Genomic DNA, 14,989 nt, shown 5'->3' with positions numbered 1-14,989 from the left:
CCTGTGACCAAGTATTTCCGAGCATCCTATGATTTCTGACACCTTAACCTTCACGATTGGCCTAATTTTCAAAGAAATCAACTTAAATTGTGATAACTTCTGAATGATATAGATGTATGATAGGGCGTTCATTTTGACACAATATACCATAAATAATCTCACCCACAAAGACACCGAAAGCGGGGGAACCAAAGTTCTTTGAATTTTTATACACTGTATTTGTATCTTAGAGGAATTTGGATTTTATATGGCAATCGGTGTGCAACTTACAGGCTACATACATGTACATGTACAGTTTTCCTTGTAAGGAGAACATTTATATATCATATATAATCGGTGTAAATAACTAATATGCCCAACAATCAATCTCAGCTTGAATATTACTATATATGTATTTATACTAGATCCTTAACGTTCATCAAAATCCTTAAAAAGAAAAATAACGGCTCCAATATAATTTTGTTAAATAAGCCTCTTTCTTCTCTTTTTCAAAAGGAGTTTCAGAAGTTCTATATAAAAACATACTTTTACTTGAAAATGTTGAGTGTGGATACATTGAAAACTCAAGAAATTTTTAGAAAATTTGAATTCACAAATTTTAACATTTTGATTTTAATCATTTTATACACACATGCAAGTACAAGTTCATACGAAAAGATGCTTGAGTCTAAAGTCTTACAACCATTTATAAGAATTCTAAAAGATGCAATTGTACCTATTATATTAGCAGACCTATATTCGTATTCATATGAGACAATTTATTCGAAAATTTACAGATGATAAAAGTCTCATCTTTTGGCCTTCAGTTCAATATTTAGATATCTCGACTACGTTTCACTAATTTAACAGAATACATTCCTATGTTCTCTTTGTGTCTCCCAGTTGATTTCTGTACTCAAGATTGTGGTCTGAAGAAAGCTATTGACAAATAAGTTGATGATACAAGAATATTAACAGTCTCCTTGTGAGTGTACATGCTGCAATTTATATGGTCTATACACAATAACTTTGAAATATCAAAAAAAAAACAAGATGTGTTTGTGAAACACTGATGCCCCCTTATGGCAACATAGCGAAGGTTAAGCTTTCTCAAGTGCTGATGAAATATGTTGGTACCTTAAGTAAGGCCTTTTCAGAAAAAATACATATGTGAAATAAAAAACCTAGCACCACCTGTTCAAGGGTTATGACCAAGGTTATCATTTATAAAGAAAGGACAAACTCTGGGTCAAGGTCAAAGGGTCAAGGTTGTTGGTTTCTAATGAAAGGCCTTGTCTCAAAGATGACATATGGTAAGTATGAAAGCGGTGGCCCTTACTGTTCAAAAGTTATGATCAAGGTTAAAGTTTGTAAAAAGAAGGTCAAACTCCAAGGTCAAAGTTGTCTATATCCAATGAAAGGTCTTCTCACAAGGATTACATGTTTGAAGTATGAAAGCCCTAGCCCTTACCGTTCAAAAGTTATGACCAAGGTTAAAGTTTTTTAATAAGTACGGAAATCTCCAAGGTCAAGGTCAAAATTATTGATTTCAAATGAAAGGTCTTGCCAAAAAGAAGTGATATTTGAAAAATGAAATTCTTAGTATCTACCGTTTAAAAATTAGGGCCAAAGAAAAAATTTGCAATTTTTGTGTCAAAGTGGGTCTAACTCCAAGGCCAAGGTTTTTAGTATCAAATGAGAAGTCTTGCCACAAGGATTAAATATGTGAAGTATGAAAGCCCTAGTACTAACCCTTCAAAAATTATGGTCAAGGTTGTATTTTTAAAGTAGGTCAAACTCCAATGTCAAGGTCACAATGGTCAAGGTTCTTGGTATCCAATGAAGCGTCTTCTCACAAGGATAACATATGTGAAGTATGAAAGCCCTAGCACGTTTGGTTTGTTAAAAAGTTATAGCCAAAATTAAAGGTTTTTTTTATAAGTACAGAAATCTTTAAGGTCAAGGTCATAAGGTCAAGGTTGTCAGTGTCCAATAAAAGGTCTTTTCACAAAGAAAACACATGTCAAGTATAAATGCCCTGGTATCTACTGTTCAAAAGATATGGCCAAAGTAAAAGTTCAAAATTTTTGTGTAAAAGTGGGTCAAACTCCAAGGTCAAGGTCAACAGGCCAAATTTAGTGGTACCTTAAAAAAAGGTCTTGTCACAAGGAATACACATGTGAAACATGAATGCCACTAAATCAAAAATTATGGGCAAGGTTAAAGCTTTTGCGGACAAACATACAGAGAGACAGAGAGACAGACAAACAGACGGACACGACAAAAACTATATACCCCCGGAACTTCGTTTACGAGGGCATAAAAATCTCTATTTATATCGAATGTTGACTTGACTTTTACAAATTTCTATGATACGGATTTTGTCGTTTATACGATAGGACAAGAATCGGTAGGACCGATCGACAAGGGACCTTTTTTTCTGCAAAGCACCTGATTCCACCTCTGATCTTTCTAGGGGTCCGTGTTTGCACTGCTACTAATGTGTATTATTTTTTTTGGACATTTTATATACCTTGATCACCGGCTCATTACCTTCATATTTTATTCTTATTTTCATGCCCGTAAACGAAATTTTGGGGGTATATATTTTTGTCGTGTCCGTCCATCTGTCTCTCTGTCTGTCTGTCTGTTTGCCTGTTTGTCTGCAAAAACTTTAACCTTGCGTATAACTTTTGATTTGGTGGAGCTATGTCATTCATATTTCACATGTGTATTCCTTGTGACAAGACTTTTCTTTGGGTACCACCAAATTTGACCTGTTGACCTTGACCTTGGAGTTTCACCCATTTTTACACAAAAATTTTGAACTTTAACTTTGGCCATATCTTTTGAATAGTAGATACCAGAACATTTATATTTAAAATAATTTTTTTTAATTAAACTTTTTAATTTTTTAAGACCTTTCATTGGATACCAACAACCTTGACCTTTTGACCTTGACCTTGGAGATTTTTGCACTTATAAAACAAGATGTGTTTGAGAAACACTATGCGCCTGGAGGCAACAAAGTTCAAAAAAATATTTTTAGCAGGTAAATCACAGTCAGGGTCACAAGGTCATTGACCTTGGTGTCATTTGGAAGAGCTTCATTAGTGAAGTAAGCAGACCAAATATACAGTTTCTACCTCTAATAGTTCAGAAGTTACGGCGAAAGTTCTAAAAAGCTTTTTTAGCATATAGGTCACAGTCAGGATCACAAGGTCATTGACCTTGATGTCATTTGAAAGAACTTTATTGGTGGAGTATGCATACCAAATATGAAGTCTCTAACTCTCATGGTTCAAAAGTTATGGCGAAGGTTAAAGTTGACAACAGACGACAAACAGACAAACAGATAAACAGACAGACAAACAGATAAACAGACAAACAGACAGGACAAAAACAATATATGCCTCGGATCTATCGAGCCGGGCGCATAAAAACATTACCTTTGGCTATTACTTTTGAATGGTAAGTGCTAGGGCTTTCATACTTCACATATGTAATCCTTGTGAGAAGTCCATTTACTGGATACCAAGAACTTTGACCCTTTGACCTTGACCTTTAAGTTTGATCTTCTTTAAAAATACAACCTTGACCATAATTTTTGAAGAGTTAGGTCTAGGGCTTTCATACTTCTATCTTTAATCCTTTTGACAAGACCTTTCATTTGATATCAAAAACCTTGACCCTTTGACCTTGACCTTGGAGTTTGACCTACTTTTTACGAAATTTATCCTTGACCATAACTTTTGAACAATAGGGGGCAAGAGCTTTCATTTTTCACATACGTAATCCTTGTAACAAAACCTTTCATTGGATATCAAAAACCTTGACCCTTTGACCTTGGCCTTGGAGTTTGACCTACTTTTTACAAACTTTAACCTTGGCCATAACTTTTGAACAGTAGGGGGCTAGAGCTTTCATATTTCACATACGTAATCCTTGTAACAAAACCTTTCATTGGATATCAAGAACCTTGACCCTATGACCTTGACCTTGGAGTTTGACCTACTTTTTTACAAACTTTAACTTTGGCCCTAACTTTTGAACGGTAAGGGCCAGCGCTTTCATACTTCCCATATGTAATCTCTGAGACAAGGCCTTTCTTTAGAAACTAACAACCTTGACCCTTTGACCTTGACCCTGGAGTTTGTCCTACCTTAAAAAATGTTACCCTTGGTCATAACACTTGAACAGGTGGTGCTAGTGTTTTATATTTCACATTTGTATAAATTTATTGTGAAAAAGCCTTACTTTAGGTACCAACATATTTGATCTGCATTTGAGAAAGCTTAACCTTCGCTATGTTGCCATACGGGGGCATCTGTGTTTCACAAACACATCTTGTTTTTTTTTTCAGTTTTCAAAATCCATTTTAAATGTGAGCACCAGTAATAATTACCCATACTGGTACTAGTATCTACTACACATACAAAGTCAAGTGAACGAAGACTTTGTATTCCAGAATCTGAACCTACAAGTACTATTTCTTCCAGAAAAGAAAATGTCAACCGCTACGAAATTCAAGTTCATTAGCTTACATATGCAGCATCAGTTCAGTGTATTATAAAATAGTGACAAGTATTAAAGTATTAAAACCCCAATTCAATTTCTATGAAAAGCAAATGAAATTCTGATATATTATACTGGTAATGCAAGTGATCATTTCTTTATGTTCTTTTATTTAAAAAAAAAACATTAAATAGTTGTCTTCCTAGATTTAAATCATCACTTGCTTCACCCGGGGTTTTCTCGGAATTTCCTTTGTGCGAGATGTAGAATTCGCACAAACAAACAAGGGTTCGGTTCGGGTCCGCTTTCTGGTGTGTCTGGATACAGTAATTGATAGGTATTCAGATATTTACGCCTATCTTCGACAAGTGTCAATCTGCAAACTTTTCAAGTTATTTTCCGAAAATTCTCATAATGCCAAAAAATGAACAAATACGGTTGCCTTTCATTTCGGGGTCTTGATTACATTTCGTAGAAATAACTTTTCCTGAAATGTTTTAGTTGAAGACCAATGGTTCTCCACTGAACCAAGAATTTTAAATTTCACTTCTGTTTTCCTGTGGCATATTGCTACTCCGATTTTTTGTCAAAAATGTCGAACACCGCACGTTTGCCTTCTGACGTTGTTTTATCCTTTGCTGTGTAGTACGTTGGATCAGGACTAACATTAATTATGCTAGGTCTTCTTGGATGCTCTGAAAATGATAGATAATACTTAAGTTAACGTGACATAAAACATTGTGACAAGACTCAAATCATTGTGATAAGACTTATATTTGAAAATCTGCATTACGAAAATATTGCATTGAAATGAAGATTTGATTGTCATTAACCTCTAAACCTAAATATATATTCAAAATATCTCAACCCTTTTTTAAAGAGTGAAACGCATGGCTTTTTGCAAAGAATTTAAAAAAGAGAGAGAGATGGCCGTTAAAGGTATCAGAGCTACGGTTCGTGTGATCGTGTGATTTCAATCTTTAATGACAATTAAGATTAAATACATGTATGTTTCTTGAGTCTTTCGATCATCAAATAAAAACCATTGCCTTTGCATGATAAGTTATCCCGTACAATAAAGAATTTAGACAGTTTCATCTATATGTAAAATGAGGAATAGTGTACCTACCCCCATTACTAGTTTCGTTTGTGTTCATTTCCGATTTTTCAGATGTTTGCACAAAAGGTTCACTTTCTTTCTTAGAGCCTAAAATGAAGATAGAAATTTCACTGTCTTGAAGAAAATTTGTCGAAAAATTAACGTTTCACATTATTATAATGTTAACTTATAAATTTTTTATAATCACCTTCTCTCAAAGAACTTTGCCGTCTTCTACGTTTCCACCATATGATACTGAATATCACAATTCCTATGACTATAACAAAGCACAGGCAAATCAAAATCACTTTCCATACCTCAAATGACCGTTGAGAAGAGCTAAATGGCAAATTGTAGAAAGGTTTAGGTTTCAGAGAGTTTTGAAAGAAAAATTAATATATTGGTGAATACAATTCTACCAGCAACAAAATATTACATGTACATGCCTGAAGAAAGTATAACAGTGTAATACCAATCTAGAGAGTCAGTTCTCTCAATTATAATGCATGTACAGTGTATCAAGAAATTTTTACAAAGTTTGCTTAATTTATTATTATTTGTTACATTAAAAAACATTTTATATTTAAATTTTTTTGGATTATTTCGATTGAAAAAAAAAGACAAGTATATAACTCTTGAGTGAAAAACTTTTCATCTACTGTTATGAAAATGAATTTATATTTAATATTTTAAAATACAATGTATGTAAGCTAAGCCCATGTCTAACCACAGTGTACCACGAAGGATTATGACCGAGTACTAGCATATAAATCTGAATATCTATTATTCGATACTTCCTAATTTCTATATTTTCTGACTCCAAACAGGGAGACAGAGGATGAGACCTTTTCCTACTTAAGCTATGCCGCTGAATTTAATATCTATTAGTATTTCTTGAAAAGTTAAACATGTGATAAGTTATAAGTAGCCCATGAAAGATATCGGTCGAAATTTTGTAATAGCGCTTCTAACGCTATATGATGATCTAAAGTTAAGGGCTTTTACTAAATATGCTGAAAAAAGGACCCAAATTAAAACCCCCATCCTATCGCCAGAAGTCATGATTTTAACAAACTTGAATCGGTGTTGCCTAATTTATAAATATATATAAGATGGCTTTGCTGCTCCGGAAAAGCTTTTTAAAAATGTTATTCCTATATATTTGTGTGTTATTTTGTGTTAAACTTTGATCGCTCATTGAAACTCCTTTCGCCCAGAGAGTTTGGTTGAAGTTGGCAAAGTGGTTCTTTAGAAAAAAAATGAAAATCTGAAAAAGTTGACAACGACATACGCCAGACAACTGATGAAAAGAACCGTTTCTTCTGCAGATCCTTTTTTTTTTTTTTTTTTTTTGCTGTTCTAAATCAAAGCATAATACAAAAGAATTTAAAACGAAATCAAGAGATTTTACGATATAATCAACTTTAAAAAAATCTATTGTCTGGACAGAACACAGTGAAGACAGTTGTTTCTTATTGTTAAAGAGATTATTCAAGACCTTTTTTTATTTAATCCTGATCAATAGACCATTGACTATTGCATAAACAGAGAGAGAGAGAGAGAGAGAGAGAGAGAGAGAGAGAGAGAGAGAATTACTTTTCCTTGTTTTGGTTTATATGCATTTTACCGCTGGTATGTTGCTGCTTTGTCAAATTATAACAGCCAGGATCTAACAAGAGAGAAAAAAACAAACAAACAAAAGTAAATCCAGTTGTTACTATGTTTATTCTGAATCCAAGATTTGATGTAATTAAGCCATAAAGAATTTAAGTTACTGATTAATTGATGCAATAAATCCAACATATCTTACATTTATATGCAGTCGTCGAAGAATATGAGTAAGGACAATTCTCTCCTGCTTTCTGACATGTTGCAAGAGAATTTTCTTGAATAACCTCCCCTCCTGGATTAAACTCGGCACATTTTCTCTCTACAAATATGAATGTTTTTGTTTAATTATAATTAACAAATTGTTTCACATGGTAGCATGAAAAGTTGAAAATTAATTTGATCGTTATAAAATCTAAGTTTAACATTTACTAAGACAATTTGTAACGTTTGAAATTTGATTTTTACAATGATGTGATACTATAACACACAATACTGTACCTATTATATTCGCTCTTTGTGCACAAACTTCCAGCGTTGCATTAAGAAATGGATTGATTAAACAGTGATACTTGTATCCACATTTGTCTGAATACTGAGAACAGTTTTTCCTCAGAGAAGAAATCTGCCATTCCACATCTGTGACAGGGCAAGTAGAAACATATATGACGGTAGAACTTGGCTTGACACATACGTCACTATCAGTGGAATCCTTGTAAAAACGATATTTAACGTCAATAAATATGTATTGGGCTTAAATTATTTAATGCTTGTTTGAACATTAAAAGATAAAATCATTTTTCCCACCATCTGTCTCTTTTAAAGTCAATAAAAAAACATAAGTTACTATTTTAAGTGAGTATTTCTTTACTTCATTATGAGAACAATTCATTGTATAGGATACACTTACCTGAATTACAGTGAGTAGAATGTAGACTTTTTGTATTATTTGTAGACATAAGTACTTCATCATATTTCTCCTTTCTTCCATTGTCTAGAATGGTTCAAACTTCCTGAAAACGAATGTCTTATTCTGGTCAATATATTAAGAGAAATAAATTCTAATGCCTCATTGTGTAAACTGTTGCTCATTAAAGAACACCAAAAGTTCCATCTTATATACTTCAAATCTTTTTTATTTAAACTTGAGACATATTATTAAATACTATAATCCTTTTCAGCCGTATTCAAAAAAATATTGAGAAGTTTTTACTTGACGTAAGTACTTTTGTTTCAAAGTGAGAAATATATAATGTATCTTTAAAATGACCGTAACAGCCTCAGTCAACAATTTCGAAAATAAACTTTTTTGCCATAATACTGTTTAACCGCGACTGTACTACTTTCACTGCTTATGTTTTCATACAGGTCTACTTTCTGCGGTTTACAATGGACTCGGGTAGTGCTTGCATGTGATCAGTAGTAGTGAGTATGAAGTATGGCTGGGATAAAAAGTGACTGAATTTTGCAGGTCATACTGATCAGCGAAAGTTTTCAAAAGTTCTGTAAATAGGTAAACCTGAAGATAAGATTTTCTCGACTGCTGTTAAAATAAATTGCAACTACAATTCAACCCTTTTGTTTCCTAGATTCTGTCGCTTTCACTTTTTAAACTTGTAAAACCTAATTAAAACTTTTTAGTGTTCAAGTTTGGACTTTGATCTTTGGCTTACTAAACGAGGAACTCTATATAGATTTCGGTCATTAATACACTCGTATAAAGCTTGAGAAGTTTGATACAATTTATTAGGCTTTACATCTCTTTGAAATGTCTATCGAAAAACATGTACAATATAAATTTCAAAATCCTTTACATGTAGGAAATGTATATGAACACTATGATGTAAACACTGATTCAAGTATCCTTCATTAATGGTACACATTGCGTGTAAGGAAAAAACTACTCATGAATCTTGCATGTATGCTTATTTAGTTAAAAAAATAATAATAAAAATTAAGTTGCGGTATTTGTTTTGTTGTTTTTCCCTCTCCTTCCCGCCTCAAAATACCAATACGTGACACCCACTTCCGCATTTTCAGAGTTAATAATGCCATTTTGATTCCAAAACTGATTAAAAAACTTCTTACCTTCCCTAAATTTGGAATATTTTCGACTATTTCACAGATCTCGAGAAAATAATTTTCCGGAATTTGATTATGTGTATAAGCCTTATAATATTTCTATTCCTTTAATTAATAGACGATCATCATACAGAACATCAAAACGAAAGTAGAAATTTTAAGTTTAAAAAAATTCGGTTTAAATTGATATATCAATATTTTTTACATGAAATGGTCCAATGAAATGGAGTACAGATATAATAAAAAATGTGTTAATTACTATTCCAATCGACTTTTTAAAATGTGAGATGAAGAATGTATTACCTATTTTAAATCAGTTGTCCCAAAATGTTTATAAATAGGATATATCGAATGACTTGATATCTAGTGTGAATTTAAATAACAAAAACATTAGATGCGTTACATTCAATATATACTCATATTTTTTTGTTTGCCTTTTTTTCTCTTGTTTGGGGAAAAATAAGTTAAAGATGACAGTGAAGATTTTAAGACACTAATAGGGACAAAATTACCCCTAAAATGAAATTGAAGATATTTACACGTGTTGTCTGGTATAACGGTACAAAGTGTTGTCTTAGTCGTATCAGCTGTGGTCTCGGGGGATTGAATCTGCAAGTCCCCCCCCTCCCCCCCCAAAAAATTATAGGGGGTGGGGGTGTTTTTTCCTTGTTTTGATTTTCAAATAACTTTAAGTCATTTGCATTTCTTAGTATTCTATTTTTCTAATACTAGTATTCTCGACATAATTTAAGACCCTTGACTGAAAACCATGTATATTTCCTTTATGTGATCTTTGTTAGCTCAAGTCTGATGTATTATGTTACTATATATAATTTGCACTAATGAAAAGGAAATAAATCTATACAGTATACTCCTAAATGACAATTCTTGAAAGTAAAATACGGATTGAATCTATGATTGCTATAATTTCCGTGTTCACTTACAAATTATATTTTGGTGCTTTAAAATTATAGGGTCAAATAAATTATATCACATTCAAAGTACTGTTTGGCTGTTTGGGTGATAAACTTCAGAATTAGTTATAATGATTCCACTGTTGGTTCTCGTGCTTCTGCTGTGGACACCCCCCTCCTGTCAGTCTCAGTGTACAGGGTAAGTGTAGGGGAGGGTCAGTAGTGTTGAAGATATTGGAACTAGTCAAAATATACTGTAGGCACGTTATGATTAAAGGGGAAAATGTTATTCGACACAAAAGAAATAGAGCTGAAATTTTTATCATACCGATATGTAAATCATGCAAATTAATGTTTCTAGATTGTATGGCAGTGTTTGCTGCTCTGGTTACATGCTTGATAAAGCTTTGAATCGATGCATAAGTGAGTACATTTTTTTCATTCTGTACATTAGTTGTAGACTCTCAAATTGGTCCAAGTATATAATTTCTGCATTCTTTTTTTAAAAATTATTATTTAATCACACATTTACAACTTATTCCATATAAAAAAAATAAAACGTTGAAAAAAATATTTAAAATTCATACCCGCGATATTACAAAAAAATTTTAAAAAGTGGAATCGATGTTTTGTTATAATATTCTGCCTGTGGTATTATAAATAATAATGTGGATGTTTCACTGATTCCAGTCACATTATCTTGTTTCGATGATTAATATTTATTAAAACATTAATTTGACTACAAACATGCAACTGCAATGCATTCGGTTTTGATGAATGTTTCGAGGTATGAGCCATAATATCTTACACTAAATTTCATTGGTTAAAAATTGGAATTAGAAAAGAAAAAAAAAACATGTATTTAATTATTTATATTTATATTTATATTTCAGAATGTCCTGATGGCTTTGTGGGTGACAAATGTACAAGACAATGCCTGTTTCCAACATACGGATTTCGATGTCAAGGCAATTGTGATTGCGCCAAACATTTATGTGACTTCAGTAAGGGATGTATAAGGCGGACAACTACAGGTAAAGAAACACCCTCATATTGGAAATTACCTATATTTACATTACGGTAATTTTAGATTCTCTGAAACTAAAAAAAAAGCCTAATATACTTTAAAGAGGAACGCTACACCAAAAATTTTATTACTTCATGCTTATCATTAAATTCCAAGAGTTTTTAAATACTATTTCAGTGAAACAAATTAAAAGTACAACAAAAGATATAGAAACAACATCTGTTACCGAGTTAAAACAACAGGAGACCAATTCTCTCTTAATCCCAACAAGTACAGGTGAACCTATGCATTCCACACATGATTTTGCTGAACATATTTTCCGTACTTCTGCAACAATTACTGGTACAACAGCGCTAAATAACTTTTGGAATTTCCAGAATATCATGATAGCAGGAATGTGTGGCATATGTTGCCTTATTCTAATAATTGTCTGTCTACATTTTACATGTCATTACCACAACAGAAACAAATCCAGCATTACAAAAGACAAGAATAATAAGTCGATTCAGCACGATTCTGAGGACCATTACTTTGAAATAGAATTATCAAACTCTGCAATTGGCACTAGACCTCCCCTTTCGCAAGGCATTTTATTTGAGGGCTTGACAAAAGCAAAAATAACACATTTGAATTCCAGCTCATATTTGATAGAATTTCATGGCGTTGAATCTAAATTGACCGAGGAAGGCAACAAACCATTCCGTTTGGAATATCAAGCAACAATACAAGAGAATCCAACAGAGGGAGGTTACATAGCACCAAACTACCAAACGGAGATGAATAAAACGCACAGTGAAAAAGATACAACAGAGAACAGCGACTCGGACTTAAAAACAGGTCAAGACTATTTATCTGTTGTAGCTGATCACAAAGTGTGAATGGACTATCATATTAACCTTTGTTTATTAATCAGATCAGTGAAAAGCATACATTGTATAGCTTGTCTAACATCACGGTTGAATTTTTTCAACCTCGCATTCAACAATTACTTAATTTCAATTTTAAATTATGTACTTAATTAATATGTCAAGTGGTTTATCGAGTCACAATTTACTTAATTATTGTTTCCTTGTCAATGTATATATTTAGTCGCTAAAACACAATCCACGTATATTCCTAAACTGTTTCAATATGTTTTTAAATCATAAAAAGAGTCCAGTTGTATTTGAGATGAATTTCAATTTACATAACGTCTTTCTCAAACATAGACAGACATTCGTCATCTACGTAGTTGGTCTTTTCAAGTACATCGCCAAACGCTATAAATCATTGGATTCCGAGCAACACTGAAGAGACTTTATGAATACCCTTGTATTAAGTTTGTCTCTTCATTGCCATAGAAGGGAATAACTAAATATAATCCTCTTTTGACGATTTATAACAGAAAATAATGCTTTGAACTATAGGCTGTTGCAATTTACGATTTTCCAATGAAATTAATTAGCAAATATTTCAAAAAAGATATAAACATATTTTAACTGAAAGTATGTTGATCTTCTTTTTAGGGGGGAGGGGGCACATTCTCTTATTGTCAACATCGATTATTTTTTGACGGTTGTAAAACTTTACAAGGAACAAAAAATATTTACAATGATAAATTATCAAAAGGTTCGCAGATAAATCTGTAGTTTTTTAGTTTAGGGAAAATAAAAGGTATTTATTTTTGAATTCATAAAAATAGTACATGTATTTTTGTTAGTAGATTTTATTAATCAACATTGAATTTACTAGCTTATATCATCTCTCGGACAAGGTACAAAATGAAAACACAGTGCAGAAGTAATCATATGAACATACAAAAAGACACTAGCTCTCCTACGGCTGTTATCAGAAAATCGAACTTTCTCGCCGTGGGTATTTACTTTCCCTTTTGCTGCTCCGTCGCGTTTGAAGAATACCTGTGATTGCTCATTCACACCAAGGGGTGCAACATGATATATGTTTCGAGGTTACCTGTGCACTCTTGAACAACCCTTGAAGTACTTGAGGGGTATAGTGTATGTCTCCTAAGCTTCTCAGCGGGAGAGCTAGGGTGCGTGCTTATTATAAAAACGACCGAAACAAAAACTTGGTCATCAGTCTGAGTCTAGCAGACCAACGACTAAACTAAAGTAAATCCAAGCATTTACTCCCAAATTATGTCCGACTTGACGCTAATCTGCCCACCACAAGGGAAATCTCTTGCTGATGATTTTGCAGAGCATATCAATAACTGGGTCGAGAAAAGGATGCAACAGTCGATGTCCGACATCGAATTTAAAAGACAAATGTCCGTGGATAAGATGTCTAAAGAACAAAAAGACCTTCTGAAAGACATTGCTAAAATAAGAAATGTGAAAGAAACTGGAAAAGGAAGGAAGAAACCAACTATGTTGTTATCCGGTCCTACTTTTCTTGCTTCAGAAAAGGCACGACTTCAAAAATTGAAGGAAAATACGAACAAGGACAATTATCGTTCGGATGGCAATAGTTCGGATGACGGCTCTAGTGTATACTCACTGGAAGATGACGAGGAAGAAATTCCGTCACCGAAGTCCAACTCTGTGTCAAAGTACAAATCAAACATCTCAGTTTTGTCATCCAAAGCGAAGAGCGCTAAGAAGTCGTCTTATGAAGATAGACTGCGAGAGGCCCGAATTGACAATCTTCAGAGGAGATATTCAGCGCAAGTTCGAACCGAGCCTATAGTGAATGTGAACAGGAGACTGAAATACGACAAAAAATGATAGCTGTGTTGGAGAAAGTATCGCTATAAACTTCGTATCAGTAACTGGTGCTGCGGTCAGGTGACTTCGAATGGTGCTCACAAGTGAAGCCAAACCTAGAATGTGTATCAATCTTATAAGGTGCTACGTGATGTCAAAGTTGGTCATAAGAAGACTGTATAAAACTACTGAATCCGCTAAATTGGTCTCTGTATAATCAAGTGTTTGACGAAATAGATGGCTATTTTTATTTTATTTTTGAAAGCCACGTAAACAGTTTTGTACTACATGTATATGTAATGACTAAGTTTTACAACTTATTGTGCAATAATTAATCACCCTCTTTGTTCAAACACATACTTTGAGTGGGATGTATTTACACAGATGTGAATAATCTTATAATTTTCTGTTGCATTCTTGATTGTGTAAAACATGCCAGTTAATTTAATAAAATATTCTTTAAAAACTAATAATATGATGGTTTTTTTTTTCCATTTTACAGCTATAAAATTAAGGTCTCAAAAGAATCTTCCGATTTAAGAAAATGGAAATTCAATGTTTAAATAAGGTCTTCATTCATTATTTTATTGTGTATAAACCCAAACTGAAACGACCCACGCTTCTTTCACCTAGTATTCTAAACATTAATAAATCTTATTTTGACATTATTACAAGATGTTACTAATTCATGCTGTGTGCATGTGTAGTTCCAATCTTCAATATTTAGAAACAAGATTTTTCTACATTTGGAATGTTTGAAAACCAAGGTCTTTCGTGTTGGTATTGTGTGATAAGAATTTTATTTAAAAAAAGAATTATTGAATTTACGCGAGAGCACAACAAAGAAACTTTTACCCATTTACTAGATTTACACCTAAAGGGACATGGACACTTTCAACTGAATTTTTTAAAAATCAATTATTATGCTTACAAATCCTGACAAGGGCAATTCTAATGATCAGCAAAAAATTGAACATATCATTTGTTGATTTAAAAAGGAGATACAGAACTTAAAGTTCTTTATAAAGTAAACAAGGGTCCTGCCTTGTTTTTGTTTACA

The 14,989-nt window shown here is 32.9% G+C and overlaps 2 protein-coding genes across 4 annotated transcripts; one reads left to right on the top strand and one right to left on the bottom strand.

The window, feature by feature from the left end:
• Positions 1-4,244: 4,244 nt before the first annotated feature.
• On the bottom strand, positions 4,245-9,615 carry LOC134238073 (uncharacterized). 3 transcript variants are annotated; one of them, XM_062720201.1, is made up of 8 exons: positions 8,568-8,742; positions 8,112-8,210; positions 7,703-7,913; positions 7,404-7,523; positions 7,190-7,262; positions 5,802-5,932; positions 5,624-5,701; positions 4,245-5,189 (listed from the first exon to the last, which is right to left on the bottom strand). In XM_062720201.1, exons 2-8 carry the CDS (start codon positions 8,190-8,192, stop codon positions 5,065-5,067), a joined length of 819 nt encoding a protein of 272 aa, XP_062576185.1. In that variant the 5' UTR covers positions 8,193-8,210; positions 8,568-8,742; the 3' UTR covers positions 4,245-5,064. The 3 variants fall into 3 exon arrangements, with proteins under 3 accessions (XP_062576185.1, XP_062576184.1, XP_062576183.1); XM_062720200.1 differs by lacking the exon at positions 8,568-8,742 and adding an exon at positions 9,587-9,615 and having other exon boundaries at positions 4,246-5,189; positions 8,112-8,214; XM_062720199.1 differs by lacking the exon at positions 8,568-8,742 and adding an exon at positions 9,290-9,409 and having other exon boundaries at positions 4,246-5,189; positions 8,112-8,214.
• Positions 9,616-10,259: 644 nt separating this feature from the next.
• On the top strand, positions 10,260-14,679 carry LOC134238072 (uncharacterized). The gene is made up of 4 exons (XM_062720198.1): positions 10,260-10,396; positions 10,559-10,620; positions 11,091-11,231; positions 11,402-14,679. The coding sequence occupies exons 1-4, from the start codon at positions 10,329-10,331 to the stop codon at positions 12,100-12,102; spliced, it is 972 nt and encodes a 323-aa protein (XP_062576182.1). The 5' UTR covers positions 10,260-10,328; the 3' UTR covers positions 12,103-14,679.
• The last annotated feature ends 310 nt before the right edge of the window (positions 14,680-14,989 follow it).

This window comes from Saccostrea cucullata, unplaced genomic scaffold (assembly GCF_032062105.1).
Source record: "Saccostrea cucullata isolate Sc308-1 unplaced genomic scaffold, CSIRO_AGI_Scuc_v1 ctg3209, whole genome shotgun sequence".
In the NCBI taxonomy this organism is placed as follows: domain Eukaryota; kingdom Metazoa; phylum Mollusca; class Bivalvia; order Ostreida; family Ostreidae; genus Saccostrea; species Saccostrea cuccullata.
The sequence above is the reverse complement of the archived record's forward strand: the minus strand, read 5'-3'. Positions and strand labels throughout refer to the sequence as shown.

Excerpts from the sequence above, each read along its gene's own strand:
- LOC134238073 (XM_062720200.1), bottom strand. The coding sequence starts at position 8,192 with ATGGAAGAAAGGAGAAATATGATGAAGTACTTATGTCTACAAATAATA. Across the intron at positions 7,524-7,702 it reads ACAAAGAGCGAATATAATAG|AGAGAAAATGTGCCGAGTTT; the intron begins GTACAGTATTGT and ends TCATATTTGTAG. Across the intron at positions 7,263-7,403 it reads TTCGACGACTGCATATAAAT|ATCCTGGCTGTTATAATTTG; the intron begins GTAAGATATGTT and ends CTCTCTTGTTAG.
- LOC134238072 (XM_062720198.1), top strand. The coding sequence starts at position 10,329 with ATGATTCCACTGTTGGTTCTCGTGCTTCTGCTGTGGACACCCCCCTCC. Across the intron at positions 10,397-10,558 it reads TGTCAGTCTCAGTGTACAGG|ATTGTATGGCAGTGTTTGCT; the intron begins GTAAGTGTAGGG and ends TAATGTTTCTAG. Across the intron at positions 10,621-11,090 it reads AGCTTTGAATCGATGCATAA|AATGTCCTGATGGCTTTGTG; the intron begins GTGAGTACATTT and ends TTTATATTTCAG.